This window comes from Scatophagus argus, chromosome 24 (genome assembly GCF_020382885.2).
Source record: "Scatophagus argus isolate fScaArg1 chromosome 24, fScaArg1.pri, whole genome shotgun sequence".
Taxonomy (NCBI): Eukaryota; Metazoa; Chordata; class Actinopteri; family Scatophagidae; genus Scatophagus; species Scatophagus argus.
The window spans coordinates 8,968,738-8,991,245 of NC_058516.1; the positions used below are offsets into that span (position 1 = coordinate 8,968,738).

Sequence of the window (22,508 nt, forward strand, 5' to 3'; positions counted from 1 at the left end):
CTGAGCTGATTGAATCTGCAGAGTTAGGTGATGATTATCTGTGGGTAGTCATGTATCCACATTGTCAGATGTGAGAATAGTGACGTCATGTCTGACCTGAACTGGGTTTCTTAACCACGCAACTAAGACGTAAAACATATTCATGATTATAGCAATGACTGCAGTGGCTTCCTGAAGGGCACCAGTAACTCTACCCAGACCAAAATGCCACAGTCTAAACTTATTGAATTTGGAATTGGAAACAAAGAAATGGCTCCTGGCATTTCAACCCATACCACTTTATGAGACTTGCTCTTGACATTCTCTTCTTCTTATTCTCACTTCTGTTCTTCAACTGACTAAAAAAAAAAACAAAACAAAACAAAGCACCCTTTAATGTGAAAAGGAACAGCGTTTATTTTTGACCTTCTCATAGACTCATATCTCACATGACAGTGAATGCAAGCACTCATATCCAGTTTTCCATAAAAATGTCCACACAGTGAGAACATATAACACCCTGGCCATAAAGTTCAAATGGAAACATTAAATTAAGCAGTACGTATTTGTATCAGATACAATGAAAACATACAGTTTGTTTAATCGCCAAGGAAACACAGAATTAAAGACAGATCATCATTCGTCATCATACTTTAAAGGTACTGAAACGAAGCAACATTGAGAAATGCAACCCAATCACTGTATTTACACTAAGGAGTGCCATTTTTGTTACTGATTAATACCGTTACATACAGAACGAAACTGAAATATTGGAAATAAGTATTTCCCAGTTGAAGTTTTTGTTTCAGTTTCTTGATCTTTAAGATTCAAATGTTTAAATCATATTTAGGCTGTTTGGGCCATTTTTGAAAAAGCAAGCAATGGGTAAAATTCAAATCAATTCAGCCAATGAGTGACGAGTGCTGTGCACCTTATGTGCAATAAGTGTGAGGACAGCTCCCTGTGCATGGCTCTGTTGTCTCAGTAAAGTGTAGGTGTTATTGTTGTTTTTGTAAACAAAATGTTGCCTGTAGATTTGATTAAATGAGACCTTGGAAACTGTAATGCTACAGAAAAGGATAAAATGGGAAGACACTCTTTGCTGACAGCAAATGAATAGCTCTGGAGTATTGTTACACCAGCACAAATCGGTTTCTCTGAACACCCTTATTTTCTTTTTTATAAAAATGAGAAAAAAAATACACCCATTTACCCCTCAGCTCCGATAATAACTTGGGGCTACAACTGTAACACAACTCACACATTATGCATCACATAAAATCCTAATGGCACTGCTTATCGGGCTGCCAAAAGACAAAATCAAACAGAACCAATATGAATGCTTGTTAATTTCACCAAAATGAATTAGACTTTTAGGTTACAAAACTATGAATAAAGTATGAACAATGTGCAAAAACAAGATCTACCTTTAAGTGAATCCTGCATTTAACAGTGGCATCTATCTCCCCTCTGTCACTTTTCAAAAATAATTCAGCATTTGTCAACGTACGTAAAATTTATGTAAAGTCATCTGAACAGACAATAAATGACTACTTTGGTTCATTTTGAATGAGTAAGGGAAAGGGAGGGCGGTGAGGTGAATTTACAAAATATACATTATTCTGCTCTTCTCAGCAATTATGATAGATTAAAGTTTGTATGTAAGTATTCACTCTTGTTTTTGTATAGAGTGTAGAGGCAGCATATGTGTGTTTACTTTCAGGGATTTTCAAAGTGCTATATCCAATAAGGTGAAAATTTATTTGTGGCTTATTTCCTAGATGCAATGGTAAAAAAATACCCCCAAAGTGCCTTTAGAGAAGGAAATTATAGCTCCACTCTTTGTCCATTTGTCCGGTTCTATTCTGGATCCACCCCAGTATCCTGACTCCAGAATAGATTTTCACTAGCTTTTAACAGTCAAAGACGACAAGAATCTGCATTATATTGCCTCTTATGAATCATGGTAAACAACCAAAAATCGCATTTGGAGTAAAATAAAATAACACCATGGGACATCTCTTCTATTTTCTTTGCATGTTAAAGCTGCAACAGGTAATTCAGCACAAATGGCAGCAATCATGCACCGTGAAGTCCAGATTTTTTAGGACAGGCTGTGTGCTGGCGGCTGTTTAAGAGCATTATATTTTACTCATTGTTTTTAAACTGCCTTTAGATGAAATAGTGCACAGGACCAAAATTTAATTTGGTTAAATGAAGCAGATCTGTGTGAATTAAAAAGGATGAAACAATTTTAAATTATCTATCCAAAGATGATTATTTTCACAAATCTTGCCCAGTGCAGCTTTAAGAAATTTTAGAGCAGTTCATGCTGTTGTATTCTTGCTTTTAGTTTTCAGCCTTGGGGTTCCATTCCCTCCAGATGATCAGGGATGGGTAGACCGGTGAGAATTGTCAGACACTTGTTCCACACGTTGAACACAGGACACACAGGTTGGACAAAGGAGACGTGAAATGTGTGCAGGTGCTGGGAGCCCACAGCATCGTAGAAGGTCAGGTACCCGGCGTCGTAGTCTAACAGGACCCCAACACGTCGCAGGTGGGGCGAGGGCTCAATGGCCAGCTCTTTGCTGTTGTGACGAACCACCCAGGAGTTGTTGCAGCGGCAGAGCACCCAGGACGCTGAGTTCTTGCCGATCCACTCGTGCTTGGGGGCTGATTTGTAGGCAATGCCCACAGCGTACCTGAGGAGCAGTGGGATATTCTCAAATCACATGTGAAATCAGCAAACTCAAACAGCTGACCAATTCTATCTAAAATGGGAAAAATCTCTGTCTGTCTGTTATGCGCCCTGCAGCAGTTGAATGCAATCACTCTGTTCCAAACAGACACATTTTGAGCACTAGTGACTTTGAAATCTGTATGCCAATAAACTCACCATGTGCTCCCGCCTATTAATGCCTCCCAGTAGTGACGGCCGCTGTCGATGAAAACATTTCCCACCACGCCATAGCTGCTCTGGCTGGAGAAACGTTCCTGGCTGTGGCCTTTCTTGGACGTGGTCTCGTCCCGCTCAACTGTCAGATTATCGTGGGACACCTTCAGTTTCTTGTGGGCAGATTTGGGATCCAGCTTGAACGGCTGGCCTGGCAGAGGAGAAGGAGGAGGAAAATGGAAAAACAAATTGATTCTGAAATGTTCTTTAAAGAACAGCTAATTTATTTTCAGTTAATTGAATTTCATATTTGCCAAAGGGGGAAGAAAAAGCAAAAATCCAATAAGCAACTTCTGCGTGGGTGGTTTCAGTAAAGGTTGATAGGACATGTTCATTTTCAGTCATCTTGTGCTTACTGTTGGTCTTCAGAGTCCCTGGTTCGCTGCTCCTGCTTCCCGCTTGGTTAATGGCCTTGACAACAAAGATATACTTGGTGCCGCTCTGCAGACCGTGCACTGTGTAGTGGTTCTGCTTGATGTTGGGAACAATCATCCAGCTCTCCAGTGAGTTACACAGACCTGAGGGTGAAATGCGGATGCACAGATGAGAGGGAGGGATGGTACAATGTGCAGTCAGTTAATCCAGTTAGAATTCATGTTTTCACTTGATTGTGATGATAAAAACAAAATGGATTTCAGCAGTTGTAACAAACAGTTTGGGTTTTATTGAAAGGACAAAGTATGAGATGAATAAGAAATCTGCAGAAAACATTCAGTTACATTCAGTTATAACTGCAGGCACGAGGAAAACAACACCCACAGGAGGAGAACTATTTACCGTAAAGTTTCCTGAAGAGGAGTGATGTGCAGCTGTGTGAAAGGACAGTGCATTAAATGATTGGTTGTGTGTGAGCTTGTGGCTGTGAGAACAGGTGAGAGGGTGTGAAAAGGCACAAGAGGAAACCATTCACACCTCGCTGGCTTCATAGCTGCACTATGCTCTCTCTCTCTCTCTCTCTCTCTCTACTGTGTGTGTGTGTGTGTGTGTGTGTTTTACTCAATGGCACTTGACCACTGCAGCACCACCTCCTAAGGCGAGAGTGTGTGTATTTTTTTCTTCCATGCCATGGCTTTGTTCGCCTGAGGAATTTACACAGGAAGTTACCACTGTGCTGCTGCTCTTTGTTGGCCTCGCAGGGGTGAAAACAATTTTACACAATCAGCATCCCAAGTTCTCCTTTTAATGCCACATTAAGATGTGTTATCACCATGTTCACTTCCTTCTTCTGAAGGCCCTCCTTTGTAACCAAAAACCAATTAAAGGAAAAATAAATAAATAAATAAATAGGAAATTCCTTGGCTTGACTAATCCTACGTAGATCATCTCTTAACGTGTATTTCTTATCATGTATCACATCACTTCCTGAGATCCTTGCCACATTGAGAGGCATAACTCATGCCAACAAGGATATATATAAAATATATCGCATCTGGAAGTGAAATCGTACACTTGCCCTTATTGAATTGTTAGGCATACTTTATAAAACATCTCATTTTAGTATGGGATTTTGGACATGGCACCTGTCTGATAAGAACTCATGTATTGAAATGTAAAGTGAATTACTCCTTAATTTATTGCATGAACAGTAATGTACTGTAAATGTATAAGCAAACAACTGGTAAAACAGAAATTTCTGATCAAAATAATTGTTTTTAAACAAACTAATTAAGAGACCGAGAAGCAAGAAAAGTAGAATAATGCATGTTGTTAGTAAAAACTGCATTTCATCCTTCCTATTCCTCTGTGAAGGCTGAGCAGTACTCCTTTTTTATGGCATTTTTTGGGGAAATCAGAAAGCAAATTTCATTATTGTTATGAAAATCTCCTAAATTCTAACTTTAGAAAATATAAAAATCTGCTAAATGCTATTTTTTTTAATGTTCTAACCAGCCAAAACACGAACCAAAAGTGAGATTAAGACAAATGAGGACATTATGATTAAGGTGTTGCTCTGTACATGTAATGGTAAATGGTCGTGCCTGCTATTCTTCCTGCGGGCGTACGCTTTCAGACTCAAAGTAAATTGCCCACATTCATTAAAATCAAACACAATGCAAATTTATTTGATGAAGCTTGTAGCTCCTTGCATATCAAACAAAAATGGCCCATAAGTCTGACACTATCATGTTAACACAAATTTCCCACAGGAAATTTAACTCAGAGGGCTGTACTGAGCAATTATGCACAGGAGTTAAGGATGTTGTTTTTATATTTTTATTACTTTAACATTAGAGGGCTTCCACTTCTTGAGCAGTGATTCATCTGAATTGCTCCAGGGGGAATTTTCTGGCTTAGACGTGACTTAGATGCCAACAGCAACACCCTTTTTGACGTTATTGAATGTGAAAGCAGGAGGTGAGAAAGCTCGCAGCATCTTAGTGAACAGAAGGAGACAGCAATGTGAGGGGAGGGGAAAAAAGAGAAAAGAAATCTCACGTTAGTTGAATGGCGGCTGGTTCTAAACACGCTTTAAACCGTCAGGTAATGAGGAAGCAATGACAAAAGCGTAACATCGAGAAGATGGGAAAAGATATAAAAGAAGGAAGGAATCCCTTAACATGCACAGAATGAAACGGAAAAGAAAAAGGAGGCAGAAAGGGAAGCAGGAAAAGGAGCAAAGGATTTTTTGCTGTGAGGTAAATCTGAGAGATAAGGCAGTTTGATGGAAAGGGAGCAGGGGAGCTCGTCTTCAGATGTCCTGACCCCTTTTTCTTCCTTGTAGCTGTTGCTCACTCGGGTGTGCTCTTGATTTTTTTTCTTGGTCTTAAGTGTCTGGGAGTGCGTGTGTGTGTGTATGTGAGCATATACAGTATGTCTTTTGTTGTTCTACAAGACATTATGTCACTGTGTGTGTGTGTGTCAGGGATACTGATTCATTTTACAGCTGTCATCTCTGTACAACATCCCGAACCTAAACGTCTAGCAGTGTACAGACCTATGAACTCGGTACATCCACTGAAGTCTCGTCTTTTTACTAAGTGCTCTATGCGCGGTGTGAATTCTCCGCTGCGTCAAATCATATTCCCCTTTCATCCTTAACAAGCTCCAGTTGTTTGATGGGAGGCTGATAGTAACATGAATGCTGGAGGCTTCACTTCAGGAGGTCCTATTTCCACTACTATCTTCAGTCTTTAGGAAAAACACTTTAACTCCCAGCTGCCTTTGGGGAGGTAGTGGCCACAGTAGAGCACCATGACTGTGCTGTGCAGAGCTTTAAAAAAAACCTCAGAAAGCCACTGCAAATCCCAACGTGCAGGATGTTAAAATGTATTTGATAAAATTTTATAAACATCAAGTCATGATCCACGTCACCTCTTCCATCAGATGGACTTATTTTTACATTTTTAGTATTTTCATAAGTTATTTATTAGGTCAGCTGTGACCATATTCATTTTGTTTGCCATGATCTAAATGCTGTTTACTTCTTCAGCTGCCCGACATTCATTTTCATCATTTAGCCACTTTCATCTGGGAGGGTTGGTGATTCTGTCAGTAGTATTATCAGTCATTAACATCTGCAGCAGAGCTTTCTGGATGTAGTTAACATGTTTTGCACTGATCAAAGGAATATGCAGATTGAAGACTTGTTATTTTCTGACGCTGACTTCCAATGTGATCCGAATGTTCCATTTCAACCACGCACACTTACTGGCAATGTTGGACTGTCCGGTGAAGATGGCGTACTGGAGCTCATATGACACCACTGTGAACTCGTCATCAGACGTCCAGTGGACAGCGATGGTGTCATAGGAAGCCGTGCACAACTCTTCCCTTATGCATGGAGAGTTTGGAGCTGCAGAGGGTGAAAGGAGGAAAGTCAACCAACAAGATCTCAGTTTCTAACACTTTCTTCCAAGTGATTGTAGTTGCATATCACAACAGTAATAGTCCAAAAATGATAAGACGCTCAAAGGCTGTCAGTTGTTATCACAGACAGTTCCCCAATTAGCTTTGTACATATTCATTTGGTTCAATTTAAGAGTGTAAAAGCTTCATCACACACAGGATTGAAGATGTTCTTTCCAGTAGAGTGGTAGGTTGAGCATTAAAAACAATGTGGAAGAGAAATAATAAAATATTCAGAAAAACACATTAACACAGAGTAAATAACCCAGTCCTTTTAGTTGTCGGATCGTTACGTAACCACCAGAGATACTAAATTGGCTTTCTTACACTCGTGTTTTGAGTCCCATGCACTTTATTACATTAGTTTTATTTATGTTCTATAGGAAATAACTCAGATGAATCATTTTTGTATTCAAATCACGAGGCCTCCAGTTGAAAGAGAGTGGACTGAGGTAGGAAACAAAGACACGAAGGCACAGCTTAAATTGATTGTAAAGCCACTTCCTATCTCTTTCTGTGTCTGTCATTCTCTCCCTCTCCCGAGCCTTCTGTCATGAGAGGCTGCACATAGTGGAGTGATTCAGACTGATTCACTTAGCCCTCCAGCGAAGCCGTCATGCATCACAGAGAATAAATACGAGCCAGCCATGTTCACAGGCCTTCAAATCCTCCAAACATGATGCCTTGTTTTCGTCCCCAGCATGTTCATAATTCATGCGGTGACATTTTGATGGGTCCTTGCAAATGGGACATCAGAAATTAATGTTGAAAATTAATTTTGGAGTTAATCAACTGCGGCCCATCCCTTCAAACACAGCGCTTGAAGACAGAAGAGACTTCAAAAGAATAAAAAAAAACTAACTTAAAACTTTAATAGAATCATAATTCGAGGCCATTTTAGGTTTCATGGTCAGCGAGGAGCAGAACTGAAGGACTAGACTATAGATCTGACAAAACACAGTCGTTTTGACTAACCACAGAGAAAATAGAACATTAAGTGATTATGGTGCATATGATGTTCCAGATGTATCATAAACAAAAATAAAACAATAAAACATGAATGTTTACCTGTAAGGTAATCAAGATTTTCCAGCATCTTCTTCTCTCTGGCAAAGTCCAGAGCAAAATTGTCGAAGGTGTCTGTTAGGTGTATCTCAGGGATCAGCACTTGGGTTGAGGCAGTTGCCATGGAAACCCTACATCAACAGCAGTCAGAATGGAACAGGTTTTCATATTTTATTTGTGCAAGTGTTTATTATAGCAACTCCAAGAGGAAAGAACTTTTAGCATTATTTAGGTGATGGAATAAAGCAGATAAACTGTATTAACTACTCAACAGTTTCTTAACTAAAAATACTGAACCTGAATAAAATCAGTCCCTTAATTATTGTGACTGTGTGGATTAGAATCTGATTGAAACACTACTTTTGTTTGAAGGACTAAAGGATAATGACTTCTTTTTATATCACTCAGCTTTGTTTCTCTTGAGGATGCCCATAATGGACATGAAGCTCTTACTCTCAATTGCCAAATCAATTAGTCAGAAAGTTTAAACAGGGAGTGGAATAAGATTAAGACACATAAAACATTAATTCCCACTCCACTTGTCTTTGCTGGTGGGGAAGTCAAGTGTTCAAAGTTCTCATAATTGTTTCTCGGTCACCCAGAGGTAGTCCTTAGCACGCTAAGGTGAATAATTCCAACAAGTGTGGGTCTGTCTGACCTCTCATTGATGCTCTTGGCAGTCTGCAGGAAGCGAGCGTGGTCGGTCTCTTTCAGCGTCTGATCTGCCTGTGTGATGAGGGCCGAGGACCTCTCGATGCACTGCTTGCAGTTGGCGATCTGCTGAGCCAGCTTCCGAAGCCTTTGCGCCTGGAAGGAATGGCAAATGCATAGAGAAATGTGAGAACAGCGAATGAAATAATCAAACCAAGGATGCGTGAAAATGTCCTCATCCAGGTTAAGATGATACAGATCATTAGGGATGGGAACATTGGAGCTGACAAGATGATGAAAAGGTCAAATCCAGAGTTGACTGAATCACATAGTCATCTATTTCTTAATGTTTTTTCAGCATCAAAGACAGTGAATTATAGCAAAAGGAATAAACACATCCATCTTGCTAAGCTGAAGTTACAGCAGGCTGATTTGTTTTGACTTCCCTACTTGCTTGCTCTATGAGGTTTTATTTACAAGCCCTGGTTCTCTTGTAACTGTGAAGATAAAGGAACCAAACACTTGAAGGTTAACATACTGTGAGTCACAGACCGAATGAAGCAAAACGTGGGATTGTAAGTAATTAAGTTCAACACAATAACTGATTACTATTGGAAAAGAGAGAAACCAAGGAACTGATAAAAAAAATGGCTTGACAGAAATGTCTGAAGTCCACGAGTTGACCTTCTCTGTCTCTATTAATGCTAAATTTGTTCAGAATGTCAATGGTTCTGTTGCACGCAAACCTGGGATTTCATTTTCCCTCATTTGCCCCTCAGCTTCATTTCCTCTTCTTAGAGTATCAGCAGAGATTTTAAGAGACAGATTGAGGTCAGCGGCTGAATTGAGGTCAAAGGACATTTTATCAGCAGTTTGGCTGGTAAAGGACACAGTACTCTGTAATCTCAGCCCAAATCCATTGAAATTTGGAAAATCATTATTATCTTAAAAAAAAAGAGAACATAAGGCAGATGAACAACAGAAACCTGGTCTCAGAAAAGAGCATTTTCAGTTGTTATCATTATTATCATTATCTAACACTCCATCCAGAAAAGCAATTCGGAGAAATCTGTTGGCCTAAAAACAAATAACTCATCTCTGTATCTTCCCTGGTGCAATCCTAAAAGCTAAAAACCTACGTTACACAGTGAAAAAGAATTCCATTGTGGGCTCCAAGTCTCATTAGATAACTGGGAGAAAAAAAAAACTCATCTGGGTTTAGAGTACAAATAAATGCAACCTTCATCCCATATGCTCTGGGATCTTCTCTTGGCCAGTCAAACTGCTTTCACCGTCTGTTCAGAACATGTTGAAGGGTTTGCATTTTAGGCAGCTGAACAGTTTGCCGTCTGTTAGCCATGAAAGGATCAGGTCAAAGTGTTGTCAGTGCATGCATGTGTTTCAGAAGTGATGAATAAAGGGGGTGACATCAGTAGCAAAATCAATTTTTGCAATCCAAACCTTTGGATTTTAAATGCTTGTCATCCATTTACTGAATTGGACCACATTTGCACGTTACATTTTGCAGATGGAAAAAGGGAGCTGTTTATTTTTATGCATATGACTGTGGAATATCACATCTACAGGCAGCCTCTTGATGATTATTATACCTGCTGGAATGGTTCACTGATGGAAGAAAATATCATTTTTAGTGATTAAAAAATGATGCAAACTTGCAGCTAGAACAACATGACTTGTTCAACTAAGCATCAGTACACAGGTGGAAAAACAGAATGAAAAGCAGCTCCATGAGTAGCATTAAAATGGGCAACAAATTATAGTTTATTCAGTCTTTGAGAGACAGTTTATTTTTCTAGAGCAGAGATAAGAAAAAGTCGGAGGGTATGAAGTGTAGTATGAAAAAGTATAAAAAACAGAAAATAAACGGTATCTGCTGTCAAACTGAGCGTTCACCTCACCTTCCCCTCCTTGATCTTGTTGCCTATGATCTCCCTCCTCTGCTGAATTATGTCAATCAGGACATCACACTCCTCCAAGAGCTTGCCCTCCTGACGGGATGCGTTCACCTAAGAACCAGTTCACAAAGAGTATTAGATAAAAGAAAGAGAGTGATGGATCCTGGGGGTGGGGGATATAGAGGGATATGTTTAGTGGCTCCACATCACGTCAATGGAGGGACAGGATGTCATTTTCATCCATCATCTGGCCCTCCTGTCTGGAAGCGAGCACTTGAGGAAGATGAAGGATATTCAGCCATTTTGCCTCCCACTGGCTTGAGTGCTGAGTGACAAGTAAAATAAGCAGGAAGCCCAGTGGATGTTGGAGTGCAAACATGATACTCAGCAATATGGTGAAGAATCAGACACAAGGGCTGTGTCCAAAGTTATCCCTGTTATACATTACAGACTATTACACCACATATAGTGCTCTTAAAAATTTTTCAAAATAGAATTCATTGCACTGAAGTTTAAAAATGTTAAAATTACTGTTGAGAGACTAATGGTTCATGTCCTGTTATCGGCCTGCAGGTCCTAACATAATGTGTAATTGCTCATTGTGGTCATTTCCTAGCGGCCCCTTTCAACACCTTGTGAAGTGTTTTCTTGCTGCTGCAAAGCGATAGCATAGGGAGCAATGAAAGGGAAGTGCTGCCAAGCCAACGAGAGATTGCACAGTTCTCCACACCCACACACACACACATTGACAGGTGTTTTAATAATGACATCATGGGGAGTCATTTGCTTTTCCTCCACCAGAGCCAAACAATGCTGGAAAGGACCTTCTCATCTCCAGCGTGTCCTCTAAAACAGCATTTATGTGATTTTCTGGGATCGTGGTGCCAACAGAAACAATTTGCCACCTGGATTACATCTCAGTGCTTACGCTATGTGAAACTGTCTTAGCTCTGCTGCACGGAGTACAGGCAATGCCAGTGCGTTTCAACACTGCTAATTGGTTTCTTAGACATCACTGTGACAGCTCTAGGGAAGCTTGAGATTTCAAAGTGCTTGGTCTGTGAAAAGCTTGTATATATGTTATCTCTTTGTGGAATTTTGTCCACCAATTAGCAGACATATAGATCTAAAAACAGGGCTTTGGGGGGTAGAAGTTTCTCTGAATATACACTGCAGAAACTGAAGTTCATCTGTTTTTGAGAAGTCAGCACTTTTGGTCTCCTGCCGATTCTGTTTATTTTGCCGGGGGATTCTTTTTTTATGCTCCGCTGGGTCAGGAATAATTTCCAGCAACTAATAAATAACAATTAAAGTAAAACTGAAGTGTAATGGAAGTTTGGGTTTTTCCTCTTGGCTGAGGTTGTTGTTTAGTTTCCACTGGAGCTTTGATTCACTCTGTCTAACATACACATACACTGCAGTCATTTCGCCTCTAAATTTAAGCATCATTTAAGGATCCTGTAAGAAAGTTTGAAAATTCAAAGGAAGAAACTTAATGGCTGAATTGTGATCAAGCAGACAGTGTGTGACCAGATTAAGTCATGTGCTATATAAAAATGTGGAGCATTTAATGGCTGTGGGCAGAACCCTCTGGAGCAAATGATCAGTCTGACAGATTGTATCCTGGCAGCGACATTAAAGTGATTCATTTAACCACACATGCAAAAATGACTCATTCCTCGAGGGGATCTAAACTTTTGTCAAGAACCAAACTCTCTGCAAGGGGAGGATGACGTTGAGCTTTCAGTGCCCAACGCATTAATTGACACTGTGTGGCATTACTTCTGTGGTTTTTTTGCTCCAATAATCTGTATTCATTTTCCAAGCAAAATCAATAAACCTATTATCTCCATCAAGTGGTATGGAATAATTTTCTTTACTGAACATTGAGGACAAATTAACTGCCTAAAATTACCCCTCTTTGGGCAAAATTATACTTGGATACAAACATGATACCTCACCTCCCTATTTTCCAGCAAGCATGAGGCAGCAAAGAATGGCGTAAATAATGTGGCAGCATCTTGATCGTATTAGTCAACATGGTGGCAGCTGAAAAAAAGAAAGCTGGGATTTGATAATGTGACGCAGGAGCATGAAATTGTGGGTGAAGCCACAGCAAAGACAGAGACTCTGGGAGCAAGTCATTTTTTGAGACCAGTTGCCTCCTTTTTAACACCTCCCATCACCCCTGGTACTGGAGGAAGGACATAAATCATAAATCATATGTGAAGGGAGGTTACCATTCATGCAATTTTGAATTCTTCTCAAAGACGCCAGAGAATCTCAGCAGCAATCTCCAAATGCGATGTGAAATATTCAAAAAGCTGCCCGTGCAGTGCTTTACCCGCCGTTACATTCACACCTTTCACATTTTCTTTTTTCATGAAGTTCCATGTCCTACTTGTGCAGTCTTCTCACCTAAAAACAATGAACCATCACTGTACACTCCACAAGCTATTTTAGGATTTTAGAGTGTGTTACTGTGTGTGACTGTCATGCAACCGAGGAGAAAAAAATACAACAAAAAAAAAAAGAAAAACAGGTCAAGCACTTTTTGCCTCTTCATGTATGCATCATTTATTTATTTCTCATTCTTAAAGTGGAGTGATTTCTTTTCTGGTACTTCTGTGAAAGGAAAGTAACACCCTCTCTGATCCTTTGCTATTTAAAATTCCTACATCATCAAAACTTGTCCTCAGGCTTTGCTCACAGAAAACATCTTTGCGTGATGGTGACACAAAAACATACTCACCAAATATGCACACAGCACTTTAGGGGGAAAAAAAATTAAATCTCCTTAATAAATCACAATCCTCTTTCCTTGCTGTTTGTAAAGGCCTTGCCAGGCAGAAAGGCTGTTCTCCATTATTTTCAAACTGAGATGTTACTGCCTTTTAACCCTGTGGCATTGCTTTATTTAAAGCTTCTTAGTGGGCCAGCGTAACATGAACGGGCAGGCTTAGCACACAATTGCCCTCAGTAGAGCTAAATACACACAGACATTCGCACACGTTGCTATTATCCTAAAAATAAATATATGAGAGGAAACCAGATGTTAAGTAATTGCAAAGAACAAAGTAATGTCAGAAATGCAGCTGTTGGTGAAAAGACTGTTTTAAAGTTGGAATACATGATGCTAAAGCTGCTAAAGTCCATCCAAATACTACTTTCTTTATCTGTGTAGTATATGAATTTTCAGAAAGTGCAAGGACAAGTTCCAAAAGCCAGAGAGAATTTCTTAACGTGAAATAAAATTGCTTTTTTGTCCGACAAACACTCCAAAACCAACAAATATTCCATTTCAGTATTGAAAACAAACAAACAAAAAAAGCAGCAAAACCTTAAATTTGAGAAGCAGGAACTCAGAGGATTTTTGGCTTTTTTTCCTTGTTAAAGGATAGTAGATAATAGATCAAAATGTTGCCATTTAATTAACTGATTAATTTACAAATCCTTTCAGCTCTAAAACAATACTTTTTTGAAATTTTAGAATCATTTCATACATTCTCTCTATTGTTAGATTAACTACTAACATGCTACATGCTAAGCTAAAGGATACAAGTCACAGTCTTAAGATGTGATACTCATAAGAGATTAAATGAAACTTTTTCTCAGTAAATGAAAATATCAAATAAGTTGCACAATCGTCACAACATGAGGAAACCTTCTATATCTATTCAGTATCATTAAACATACGCAGATATGCCGATAGGCATCAGCGGTGTAGATTCTGAACAGAAATGGCATATCGTCTAGTAACAAACAATACAGGTCAGTGGTGACCACTGGGACTGACCTCGACATGTTGACAAGTCTGGATCAGTTTCCCCATGAGCGACTCCAGCTCGTTGTTCCTCTTGATCAAATTGCTCAGGTTGGAGTCCAGGGCTTGCTGCAGAAAACATAAGATAAAAGACAACACAGAGATTGAGAAATGGAAAAAGAAAAAAGAAGTGGCTGGTCCCACGATGTGAAGAAACAGATGTGAATTGCAGAGCCGTAAATCAAAAGGAGGACACAAATGGCAACTGCAAGCAATACCTCACAAAGCAAAATGAAGTTGTAAAACAAGTGGAAAAACGGCTACATTCTTGAGAATACAACACACGAGCAAAAACATTTGATTCCGCAGTGTTAAGATTCAGCAAAGAACAGCAATGAGAAGCAATGTCTTTCCAACTCTTTACAAGCTCCCCTAGAAGTTAGACTTTTCTTCTTTTTAAACAGGTTAATTTAGTGTCCACATACCTCCTTGCGCGGGTGATACCCCTCGTCCCTGTATTGCCTCCTCATCCTGCCCCGACTGAGCCTCTGACAGAGGATCCTACTCTAGCAGGGGATGTGACTGGGACAGCCACTCCACTGAGCACCAAGCCATGCGCAAACTCGGCCAAGCAGCAAATTAGGCATCAAAAGCTTTCCCTGCAAGAGCACGCAGCAGCGCTCTCGGTTAACGAACCGGCAAACAGGTGACGGCACGTCAGCTTTCTGTCCCTTAATGCTCCTCCCCACATTTTTTCTTCCCGCCCCCCTTTTTTCCCCTCTCTTTTGCTGCTTTTCATCCGCTCTGGAACAAGCTGTCTCCTTTACATCCAAAGCCATCATATTATTGCCAAACGGAGCGTGCTTAAGCCGCTCTGATGCCTCGACTCCACTGTCCCGTTCAAAACTGCTTTTCCAGATGAGTTTAAGCTCAGGCCCTGCGAATTCTGAGATTTCCTGCATGTCTAAAACAATGGCGTGAAGGTGCATCGGAGCAGCAAGGCCCTAACTGCAACTGCCAAAGATAGATTTGCTGGGAAAGCACATGTGTGCCTCAAAACTGTAAATTGCTCGATTTCAAACTAGCTAAATCTGCTACATTTCAATTAACTAACCACTTTAACAGTGCTGTGTAAACACAGCCAGGTTGTGATGCTATGCTGAGGATTAAAAAGGAGTTAACCCTGAGGGAATATTGAATAAACAGTAAACACAGATAGAGATGGTGGGATTTGTGTGTTTTTCTACGTGTGCACTGTAGCGAAACTAGGGGCTTAATGGATGTCCTTAATACGGCAATGACACACAAAAGCAGCATAAAGGTCTCCTCTGAGAGGAATATGACGCTATCATCATCCGCAGAGATAAAAATAAACTAAACCTCTTGAAGGGTGATGAGGAGGATGTGAATCTCAGCAATAAATCAGTGGCTACGTCACGTGCAGGTCGGCGTATGCAGCAAAATTCATGCATGCATATTTAAAGGCAAACAGGGAAACACATTTGTAATTATGTCGACATGGCAGCGTACTGTTCTAATGTAAACTGTCGAAACTGTCTGCATGCACAAACACAGCCTTCAGTACATGAAATGCACTGTGACATGGACATAAGGTAGCAACATACACAGCTTCTGAGGGATTTAAAAAGATGAAACCTGCTAGTCAGTCTTCCTGTGTCTGTGTGTGGTTGCATGCCTGTTTGTTGAATGTGTAGATACAAAGTAAAAGGCAAATGCACTTTCACTCTTGTGTGTGTGTTTGTTCACGGTAAGAATTGGGCGTGAGGGGGTTGTTGCCAAATGCTATTAATCTCTTGGAACTGAATTTCTCGCCTGCCCTTCAGGTTGATCACCTGTCAATCATCCTGCTTGTTTATCCACAGTATCTCTCTTTCTCTCTCTCTCTCTCTCTCTCTCTCTCTCTCTTTCTCTGTGTCTGTCTGTTCATCCTTCTTTTTCCCTGCCAGTCCTAGTTGGATTTTCACTCCCCCCTCCCCCCCAAACCAGCATCTATGGAAAGTTAATCTGTGCTCTGTACCAACTGGGCTAAGCCGTGTTGATTTGATGAGTTTTTAGATATACAGCAAGCCAATGCATTCAGATTAACTCAGCATTGAGCAGCATGGATGCAAAATCATGTCACAAACTAAAACCAGTGGCAGAAAGTAGTTAAGTAAATGTAAATATAGTACTTTTAATTATAATTGTGAAGTTTGCTTGAGTACTTTCATTTTATCCTTCACTATATGCTTTACTCCATACTGTGTTTATGCAAGATTTTATATGCATATATGCAAGCATCATTTAAGCGTTAAAACAAAAATCAAAGTACAATGAGGTTTTGTTAAGACAGAAAAGACAAGCAAACCAGACTTAAGAGTCCACAGCCTGCTAGCAGCTCTGTGAGGTATAGTATATTAGTATAACATCTGAATTGTAGTGAAGGGGAAGTATAAAGAAAGTAAATTAGGTTGCCTGAAAAACCCTAGGATAATCTTTCTCAATACCAATTTAATACTGGCGGTGCATACCTGATCAAGCAGCTCTTCTCTGAGCTTTGAACTTTTGCATATCCTTACTCGTATTTTTACCTTCTTGGTGTTGCAACAATAGTCAGAAGAGTGGTGTTTTACTGAGAACATCTTTGATGCATTCATTGCACATGTAACCACAATCCACAGTACTGCCACATAGCGCTGACACACCCTTTGGTAAGCTTGTATATTACTGTAACAAGGTGACAAGACCACTGGAGGTCACCAAAAACAACAAGTTTTGTTGGTGTCAAGTTGCTGCTGAAGTGTTGGATCTGAATAATTCTTCCACTCTTAACCTTGAGTGAAACATGTACCAAATATATTTCTCATATGTCGGTTGTCCGTTCCTTATCTTAAAAAAAAAAAAAAAAATCCTAATAATGGTCAGTCTCTAACCTTCATGGAGGTTCAATCACTTAGCAGTAGATAAAAAAAAAAGCTTGGGTAATTCAATTGTGGAGGATGAGATGAGCAGTGAAATCCAAATCCTTTAAAAGTAAATACACATCTTAAAAAAAAGATTTACTTTTGGCCTGCTGACAGACTAAGGAAAGCCGATTCCTTCCAGACTCAGATCCTCTCACAGTAATAAGAATCCACACTCTGACACCGAGACAAACTTTTCATATGTTTCATCACCTAAAGACTCCCTGTTGGCTTAAAAATAAAAGTTGTTCAGCTTTTTATTCTACTCTGCATCACTTTTTCATTTCTATCTAAACGTGTAAACCCCATTGTCATTGCCGTATGTGCTGTTCCATGCAAGAGTGGCTGTGGGTGTTAGCTTTGAGCGAGCTAAGTCACCCTGAAGCAGTACTGATAAGCTAAGAGTGTATGCAGGGGGATCACACACACAGCCTCAACCATGGATAGCGACAGGTAGGCAACCGAACTGAAAACTTAAGAGGAGCTACATCTTTTCAAGATTTACTGTGACACTGAGCAGGATTGTGTTCTCAGGAATCCTCACCGAACTGCCAGAATTTCCCTTCTTTTCCTTGTTGCTTGTGTGTGTGTGTGTGTGTGTGTGTGTGTGTGTGTGTGTGTGTGAGGGAAAGAGAGAGATCACAGAGCCCTTAGTCACAGATGAAAACAGAGACACAGAGGCAAGTAAAGAGAGAACAAAGGCAAATGTTTGAACAGTAAGACAGAAATTAAAGAGGAAGTAGGCAGAGGACACGCAGCGACAGTGAGACAGGAGCTGAACGCTCTAATCATAGGATTCATTCGTGTACTGTTGTGTGTTACCACCTTTACAGAAATCCAAACTGTATTTATCTCCAGTTGCTAAGTCATCACCAAACTGACTTCTCTTTGTGTGACGGAGGGCCCCATTGTGTTTGCTCGACACCCAGTTTTCTAGCAGCGAGCTCCTCCGTAAACTGGAAACAATATGTTTGTGCATCAGTCTGAGAGAAACAGAGATGACTCAAAGCACAAAGCCCAACAGAGAATAAAGAAAACTCAGCAAGCAAGGAACACGGAGAGCATGTTGCTGTGAGTGTGCGTCAGACTGGGAGATGAGAAGGCCTCGAGCAGGAACACTGAGTACAGAAGGACAGAAAGCAGACCGTGCTGCAGAATGAGAAGAGAACATCAGGTCTTTCTTTAAGACAGGCTTCTATTATAGACAGACGGCTGAAGCTGATGAGTCTTTCTGGGAAATGGATACATTTCATGATCATAGAAAATGTACCAGGATTGATTGCTAATAAGAGCAAACATTTGATTTTTTTGCAACATTGAGGGAAAAGCTTCAAGTCTGTCAGAGAAATTTAGTTCAATTTATTCATATGGAGCCAAGTCACAACAAAAATTTAGAATTTTTAAATTAAAGCGGGTCTAGACCAAACTCTTTTTAACTCCAATCAGAAATGTTGACTTACCTCCTAAGATGTGAACATACAACTAAAACTACAATCCACTGAAACATCACCTTTCACTGCCAGCACTTCTGAAAATGTCAGAAAACTTACAAATATATTGAATTCTGATCTGCCAGTCTAAGAAATTATCCCATCCAGCAGACAACAGAAACACTAGAAAAGCAAGAGTTCTTTTGCTTCTTGTGAATTCAAAGTGAGTGTAGTGACACACCCGAAAGTACACTTCAGCGCCGCTGCAGCTGACTGTGACGTTAAACCACTGGAGGTCAGACAATCAAGAATTTTAGCAGATTTTCCTCTTTCACGTTTTACTTTAAGGTGAATTTATCAAAGACAAGGTGAAAATTTAAGGTGGAAATTCTGAGCATCATACAGCAAGGACTATATTAAGGGAGTAAGTAAGGGTGTTTTCATGATATAAACATGCATGAGACAGCTGGAGGGCATAAAGGTAAATATTGTGCTTATCAACAAGTCTAAATCAAATGCGTGTCTGTTCTGATTTTGCATTTGGCACTTGACACCCCTAAGTCTGCTGTTTCAGCACTAAAGGGCAGCTGATTAAACCAAATGGATTACTTCGTAAACACAACAAACCTATGATTTGAGACTAAAGCTGCTTGCAGACGCACACTCAGTGGCACCTATCCTTTATCCTCAAGGTTCTCTCTCCTCAGACCCAGAGCCAAGGACTTTATAAGCTATTTCCAGCTGCCTTCTCAGTCAATTTCCTGTGACGGGGGTAATTTTATCTCTGAAAAAGGATGGGTGTTCCCACAGTAACCTCCACAGCTCTTATCAGACACACTACCACTGCCACTGTAAAAAGGAAACTATTCCAATCATCTGATACTCGTCTTTTTCCTGTGCCGAGTGGGGGATATCTCCAGTTCCAGCAGATCAGGGCAAAAACTGATATGCATGAAATGGTCCGGAAAATATGACCAAAATAGTTTCAACTTGTCAGACTCCAAAATGAAAAGAAAAAAAACATATCTGGGTGAAAGGGAGGGAGACTGAATGTAACATCTTAAGCATTTCAAGTTTCAACTATGTGGGTTACCTGACAAACAGAGGCTTTTGTGCATGTGCTGCGCCGTCACTTTTAAGAAGTTCTCGCAGTCTATTCTAACTTTATAAATTGAAAATCAAATGTGTTGTTCAGCGTGAATATTGCGTGGCAGCCGGATTGTTTCTCGTGGCGTTTAGCTTTGTTTCCTGCCCTTTCTGTGTCACTATAGTTTAAAACTCTAACTCTTTGCCACAAAACCTTTTCAGCTTCAGCTCGGTTCAGTATAGCTAGCAGAAAATCGGAAGTAGCACATGCTGTTAAATGAATATAGTTGAGGAATTATGTTAATTAACTGTTAATATTTGCTTGAGTTACATAATCATAATTGAAGATGAGATCACTGCTTCTGTCGAGATTTGTTTGCTTGTGTGGGTTTACTACATGGTGTTACTGTGTGTGTGTGCCACGAAATGCTGCCACGCACAGATTAAAGACATCAAGAAGAAAAAAAAAACTGTTTACTAAAATGAATAAAGTTTAAGTGACCTGACATGTACAGAAGTCGGCTTTCTGCTTTCAAACAGAATTTAGCCCGAGGCTGAGGTATATTCAAAGCCTCGCTGTTATTGAAGAAGCAGCAAAAACAAGTCAGACAGTGATAAGGGAAAAAAGGTGGAGATATTAATTTTGTTTACGTCTATTTTGCTTTATCTAAACTGTTAGTGTATATTTTGTCCTCTGTTAAATACAGCTGTTGCAATAAAATTGAACTCTTGTGTGTCTTTAAAATCAGTAGCTCCAAGGTAATTTGTGACTTTGACAAAGGTTCTAAAACTCTGCAGTGCAGATAAAACTCAACTACAAATAAAAGGAAAAAAACTGACTGAAAGGAGGATTAAAATAGTGTCAGATGATCACATCCCGAATGCATCATGATGCCCTAATTTCCATTTAAGAGAGACAATTATAAATGCTATGCCTGGATTCTGTGAAGGTGAGCTCAGGGCTAACAGGCTTTGTATCAAACTCACATCGTGTGCCAGCTGGCTGTCGTGAGGGTTTCCAGGGCTTAACAGGTGGTCAGATCCCCTCTAACTTCTGGCAGATAGGTCACATTTGTTTGCCATGTGTGCGAGAGAAGAGGGGGCTGCCTGCGTCTGTCTTTACATTAGTGTAGGCCTGATAGGAGTGGGCGGACAGTGGGTCTCTAGTGTATGTGTGGGCAGACGTGCATGCCTGAATGTGCATTTGTTTGTTTGTGAGAGATGGCGAGCAACAGCTCGAGGGCTATGAGGCGGCCATACGTGCTTTGCTTTCCCCTCTGTCCTCTCAAGCTCGAATACGTTTGGTCAAAGTGATTTATTTATTTGAGCATAGTTGATAAAGCAGAGGGCTGTACCAACAATTTCACCTATTCAGTAAGTCCTTCAAAGCACAAATTAGTGGCAGTAACTACAAGTTGAGAAGTTTTAGTGCTGGTTAACACCTAAAAGATGAAGATACATTTGACTGAAAGTGTTTCAATTACTACAGCATTGATTGTAAAAGCACTGGATGACTGTTAGAGCATGGGTTCACATTACCTACATAAAAACTGTATCCAAATAGTCAAGGAGTTTTGGAATAAAGACACCAAGACCAAAAACTGTTACGATTGTTAACTCCCCAAAAAAACTGCGACCTGTAAAGGGGACCACCAGGGACCATCATGTCCTCAGGCAGTTCATTTAAATGCAAACTTGCAGAGTTAAACAAAGGGTGAATGACATGCTACTTGCACCTGTGCTTCGCATGTGTTCCTCACCATGCTTCAGGGGGACTAATACACTTGTACTGCACATGTAGTCCATCAGAGATCCCTCGGTATGTCACATGATGCTTGTTGTAATAAGCGTAGTCTTCTTTCGCTAACTGGGGTTCTATTTGAAACTTGTGAGTACATCAGAGCAAGGAGAAATCTGCTATTGCTTTGTTTGTGTGTGTGTGTGTGTGTGTGTGTGTGTGTGTGTGTGTGTGTGTGTGTGTGTGTGTGTGTGTGTGTTATAGCAGATAATTAGCCTGCATGATAACTGCTGGGTGCGCTGACCTGTGATGTGCTACATCCTCTCTCCGGATGAATTGTGGGAGAAAGAGAAGGATGATTATTAGATGATGCACTGACCTGTAGCTTTCCCACTAATTATTCTTCTCTGCTTAAATTTGCTGAAACATGCAAGATGAGAAGGTGCAGGAAAATGCAGCAGCTGTGATGACTAAGGGCATCAAGCCCATCATTGGAGGCAGAATGGCTTGTACAGGGCCCATAATAATAGACAAGCCAGTGCATTAGCGGCTTCATGCAGGGAAATAATGATCAATGTGAGAATTTTATTGCAGAGCTGGTATTTTTTTTATTGAGCTCTAATGTTTCAGTAATTATTGAGAATCAGTACCTTTTCTTTTATGGGTACCTCAGCTTGGAATCAGTTGTCGTTATTCAGTTTGTTCCATTATATCACAAAAGGCATGCCTCCTCTCTGAGGACATATTACAAACCACTTCACACTCGAACAAGGAAAAACCTGTTCCTCACAGGAGCAACACCACAGCATTTCGTTTAAAGACGCTTAGAAAGTCTGAATAAACACTTTCAGAGTGAGCATGCAATACCTAAGGTGTTGTAGAATATGTTCCCTGGGTAAATGACACATTGCAAAAGTTGAGATGTATTTTCTAACTCATTGTTCAGTGAGAAAATCTGTAAAGTGGGAATAAATGGCACAGTTCGAGAAATGTTTTTGTTGGATTAGTTAATCGACGTTGTGTGTGAGCCCAAAGAAAACTTTTGACTTTGTTTTCATCCAAATGCTAATGATTGACCCTAATTAAACTGCATCTGATGTTAGGGGTTACGTAAC

General features: G+C 40.1%; 1 protein-coding gene across 1 annotated transcript in view; it reads right to left on the minus strand.

Moving 5' to 3' along the window:
* Positions 1-378: 378 nt before the first annotated feature.
* Positions 379-22,508, minus strand: part of LOC124055670 (E3 ubiquitin-protein ligase Midline-1-like) — a 35,433-nt gene continuing 13,303 nt past the window's right edge. Inside the window, exons 3-10 of the mRNA XM_046382702.1 lie at positions 14,210-14,305; positions 10,417-10,524; positions 8,505-8,653; positions 7,850-7,977; positions 6,585-6,728; positions 3,292-3,453; positions 2,879-3,086; positions 379-2,684 (exon numbers count right to left, since the gene is read on the minus strand). Of these exons, the coding sequence (XP_046238658.1) occupies positions 2,336-2,684; positions 2,879-3,086; positions 3,292-3,453; positions 6,585-6,728; positions 7,850-7,977; positions 8,505-8,653; positions 10,417-10,524; positions 14,210-14,305 (1,344 nt within the window). The 3' untranslated portion in view covers positions 379-2,335. The remainder of the gene's footprint in view (positions 2,685-2,878; positions 3,087-3,291; positions 3,454-6,584; positions 6,729-7,849; positions 7,978-8,504; positions 8,654-10,416; positions 10,525-14,209; positions 14,306-22,508) is intronic.